The sequence below is a fragment of the Perca flavescens genome, chromosome 10, assembly GCF_004354835.1.
Source record: "Perca flavescens isolate YP-PL-M2 chromosome 10, PFLA_1.0, whole genome shotgun sequence".
Lineage (NCBI taxonomy): Eukaryota > Metazoa > Chordata > Actinopteri > Perciformes > Percidae > Perca > Perca flavescens.
In genome coordinates, this window is record NC_041340.1 from 35,152,436 (window position 1) to 35,156,841 (window position 4,406).

At 40.0% G+C, this 4,406-nt stretch overlaps 1 protein-coding gene across 1 annotated transcript; it reads right to left on the minus strand.

Moving 5' to 3' along the window:
• Positions 1 to 869: 869 nt before the first annotated feature.
• On the minus strand, positions 870 to 2,571 carry her5 (hairy-related 5). The gene is made up of 3 exons (XM_028589904.1): positions 2,396 to 2,571; positions 2,197 to 2,292; positions 870 to 2,020 (listed from the first exon to the last, which is right to left on the minus strand). The coding sequence occupies exons 1-3, from the start codon at positions 2,444 to 2,446 to the stop codon at positions 1,529 to 1,531; spliced, it is 639 nt and encodes a 212-aa protein (XP_028445705.1). The 5' UTR covers positions 2,447 to 2,571; the 3' UTR covers positions 870 to 1,528.
• Between the last annotated feature and the right edge of the window lie 1,835 nt (positions 2,572 to 4,406).

A 4,406-nucleotide genomic window follows, 5' to 3' on the forward strand; every position in this document is an offset into this window, starting at 1 on the left:
TGTTGATAAGAAGGAGCCTGTTGCTCTAAGTGCAGTCTTTTAAATGTAGAAAAGCGCACGACAGTGTCCATTACCACATTGTTCACACTGCAGTAGCCTATTTAGACCGTGTCATCCAATGTACAAAACCACTTTAGAGCCTCAAATTCTAAAACTCAGTAAGCAACCCACAGCCCAATTAGAAACTCTAAATTTGGGCCTGTATCCATACACTTCTTTTACATGGTGGGATTTGTCTGCAGGATTGTAAATTGACTGTAGGCTTTAATTAGACCTAGGATATATAATTGTTAATTGCTTGTAAATCACAACATTTTCACTCCCACTAACGCCGTGTGTATTGTTGTGGTTAATTTAGGTCAAGTTTATCACGGATGGTTCAGCCTCCCCCATCACCAGAGACAGCTGGCCTGGGGTCACTTTTAGTGGCTCTTCCAACACGAACAGTGGAATTCTGCACCTGGACAATTAGCCTAGTCTTAGTGGTAAAAAAAACACTTAGACTAAAACCTACAATTGTTAATGGTCGGCCGGAGGAGACTGAACTCAAAGTGTTTGTATTGTACTATTTATGCCTACAGTTAAATACTAGGCTATAGAAATAGAGTGACGCAGTCTGGCTTCTGGACAGCGTGCGAATGACCACTTTCCTTTACTATTCTACATTTGAAAAACTGCACTTAAAGATCATAGAAGCAACAGACTCCCCCCGCCATCAACACTTCAATAGACAGAATGTGTCATAACTGTTGCCCAGCCTGGATAAAGTATGCGTTAACTGTCCTTTGGATGTCCCCCTTCTCTTTAAACGTGCAGCTGTAACGGCTGCTCAAGTACGAGCTATCCACACATTAAACAGGCCACTCAGATGAGTTGGAAAGTTCAGGAAACTGTGCTTTATTGTGAATGGGAACAGAGAATTCAGCAAGCACAATCATAAAATGAATCCTAGCATTATTTCCCTAACATGTACTCATGAGCAAAAATAGAAAAATAGAATAGCACCTTTGTTCAAATTGTTAATGTCAATAAAACGCATTTTACGCACGCGTCTCAGCAACACTAAACACACTTAAGTATTCATATTACAGCAATAAAAAAAAGGAATCTGCGAACCCTGCCGCATAGAAATATCACATAGGCTATAGTAATAGGCTATCAAAAAAAATAAAAAAATGATGCGTGTGCATAACCTACAAATCCTAAAGCAAAAACGCCACCGGAAGTGGATAAGTTGTCATGGAAAATATCTTCACTGTACAATAGAATCCAGGCTGTACAACAAATACATAGGCCTATTTACACAGCCTGTCGGCATCTACAGTAGCTACATATCTAAAATAAAAAAGTCTGTGTCAAAGAGCCTGTCGCTGAGGCCAGGGCCTCCACACAGGGTCAGTTGTCATGGCAAATATCTTCACTGTACAAACGAGTCCAGGCTACAAATACATAGGCATATTTACACAGCCTGTCGGCATCTACAGTAGCTCCATATCTAAAAAATAAAGAATCTGTGTCGAGGAGTCTGTCACTGAGGCCAAGGCCTCCACACGGGGTCAGTGATGTGCGTGCAGGCTGCCGTGGATGAGAGCAGCTCCCTGGTGTCACACTGGAGGCCAGTCCTCGGGCTGATGTATGGATGACAGATCCCGTGCTGGTGGTGACGAGGAGACAGAGCGGCCTGTGGCCCTTGAATGTTCCCGGGAGATGAAGGGTGAGTCTGGGGCTCTGGGAGCGCAAGAGAAGCCTGGACTGTACTATCTCCTCTGTCTATGACTGTCCCTGTCTCCTCTAAACCCTGGCTCTTGGTGGCTATGAAGTGGCTGACCCTCAGCAGACAGGACCTCATGCCGTCCTGGTAGTTGTCCTGGCGGTGGCGGGTGGCGGAGGTCGGTCTCTGCTCCCGGGATAGGAGTCTCTTCGTGGGCCGGTGACCCTTCTCCACCTCCTTGTCCGTCTTCAGGAAATTGACCACACTCTCCAGAATCTCTGCCTTCTCCACCTTTGGATTTTTCAGTTTCTAAAAGGAGAAATGAGAGTACACTCAAAAAAAAAATAGGAATATATATATATATATATATATATATATATATATATATATATATATATATATATATATATATATATATATATATATATATATGTTACATTTGGTCAGATATCAAACTAAGACAAACGCATGGCGCACAGGCGTACCTCGTCGTGGGTGTTATCCAGCATCAGAAGTCTTAATGTCTCCAGACTGTGGTTGATCCGCTCGCGTCTGCGTTTCTCCATCAGAGGCTTAGACACCTTGGGATTGGAAAGTTAAACATTACTACCCTGAACAACACTGTAGACGCTCTTTTGTTCGGAAATATTCCATTGCAAAAAATCATCAGAATCAGCAGCTTACCCTTCTCACACTCCTCTGTCTGGGAGACTCTGGTGAAGATAAAGTTTTCATGCTTAAAGTTGACTCGTCGCTCCCGTTTTCACTGTGAATAAATCCTAAACGAAAGATGGCACGATTGACTGTCTATGTCCTCGCATTTGCAATTTGTTTGTTGCAGATGACCCCGCCCCTCGCGGGACACGCCTCTCATTCACTGAGCAGCACGCGGCCTTGAACTGAAGAACATTTGAATTTATTTAAATCCAAATCATCTTCTTTTTTTTCACTTCTTTTCACGATCTAGCTAAACTGAAAGTAGCCTTTAGTTTGAAATAAAGGGAGCGTGCCATATGCGCTCTTTCAGCAGTTACAGTTTGGTTCATTCATGAAAAGGGTAAATTCACATAAATCATAAATCAGTCTTTCTGACTTAAAGTCCGTGGTTTAATCGAGTCACTCACACGCAGTAGTTTCAGTCTGAAGTAATGGAGGTAAAGACCTCATCATTCAATGTTACTGAAAGTACTAGTCTTGTATAAAGTACTTGGAAGCAATACTTGAGTAAAAGTACAAGTAGAAAAACGACTTTGGTAGATGTTAAAGTCCCCTTTCACAATGTCACTTGAGTAAACGTCTTATCTGACATTTACTTAAGTATTAAAAGTAATTTTCTGATATGATATGTACTTAACTTTTAGAAGTAAAGAAAAACCTTGATAATAATCTTTATATTGTGGCTTCCTGATAGTAAAGTGTAATATTCAGGGTTTCCACACCCTCTTAAACATCAAATTTAATGTCTGACATCAACAAAGAGAAAAACAGAAACAGAATTTATTTTTTTTGTTAGGAAGAATCTTTGACTCCAACGTCCAAAAGCGTTTCTTGCAAGTAACGAGTAACGAAGACGCTTAGGGGAAAAGTAGTGGAGTAAAAGTATACATTTTATTTAGGGAAAGTAGTGGAGTACATACAAAGTGTCCAGAAATGTAAATGAAAATTCTACTTAAGTACAGTAACGAAGTAATTGTACTTTGTTACCTTACAACACTGGAAACTACTTTGTAGTCAAAGGTCTGTAGAGTATACTGACTAAGTTGTATTGCTTGATAAATTCCAATAAGGTTACTTCAATAGGTTACATTTTATATTAACATAAATAAAAAAAAGCTAAACATATGGTTACATCGCTGTTACTTCTATGCCTACGTCAATGAAATAATAGGCTACAATTAATGTAACATTTCACTACATAGCCTACATTTTTCGACTAAATTACAGAATTAAATTACAGATAATAGGCTCAATGTAAGTGTGAAGCCATTTCTAACCCCGTCCCGCGCCGGGCCAGGTCTTATTGAGCCAAATTGCCTGATTCGCACCTACCGTGAACGCGTGTGCTGTGTTTACCTTAAAGAGGGTGGGGTTGCTTTCAGGAAGACTCTGGACTTCTTAACCCTCATGATGTCTTTGAGGTCAAATTTGACCCGTTTTCAAAAGTTTCGATATCAAAAATATTGGGATTCTTTCAACCCAATTTCCCAAAAATAACATGGATGGTTCCATACACGAATACGGTCATTGACTATGCATCAACAAACATTCCTCGGATCTTAACTATTAGCCAAAATAATTGATAATTTCTGGTGTTTTTTTTAGGTATAATTTCATTTAAATGAGGTTTATAGACCATGAATTTCAAAAAGTTGAAAACTATAGTGGTGATAAGTTGGAATGAAGTTGGCTAAGAAGATGTAATACAGAATCGGGTGATCATTTGTTATTTGATGCTTTATAGCATCAAATATATATATATATATATATATGTTCAATGTTAAATGTAGATATGATTTCAGGCTGAAGTTTGAGGTTCGGGGTAGCTTTCTCCGCACTGCATTGATGGCCCCCCTGATCCCCTTAATAGGCCTAAAGTGTGGAGATAACACCGGGATGATCGGATCACTGGGATCCCCTAGATTAAGTGGCTTTTCAGAGGCAATGATACTTCCGTTTCAAATCAAAGAGAGGGCGA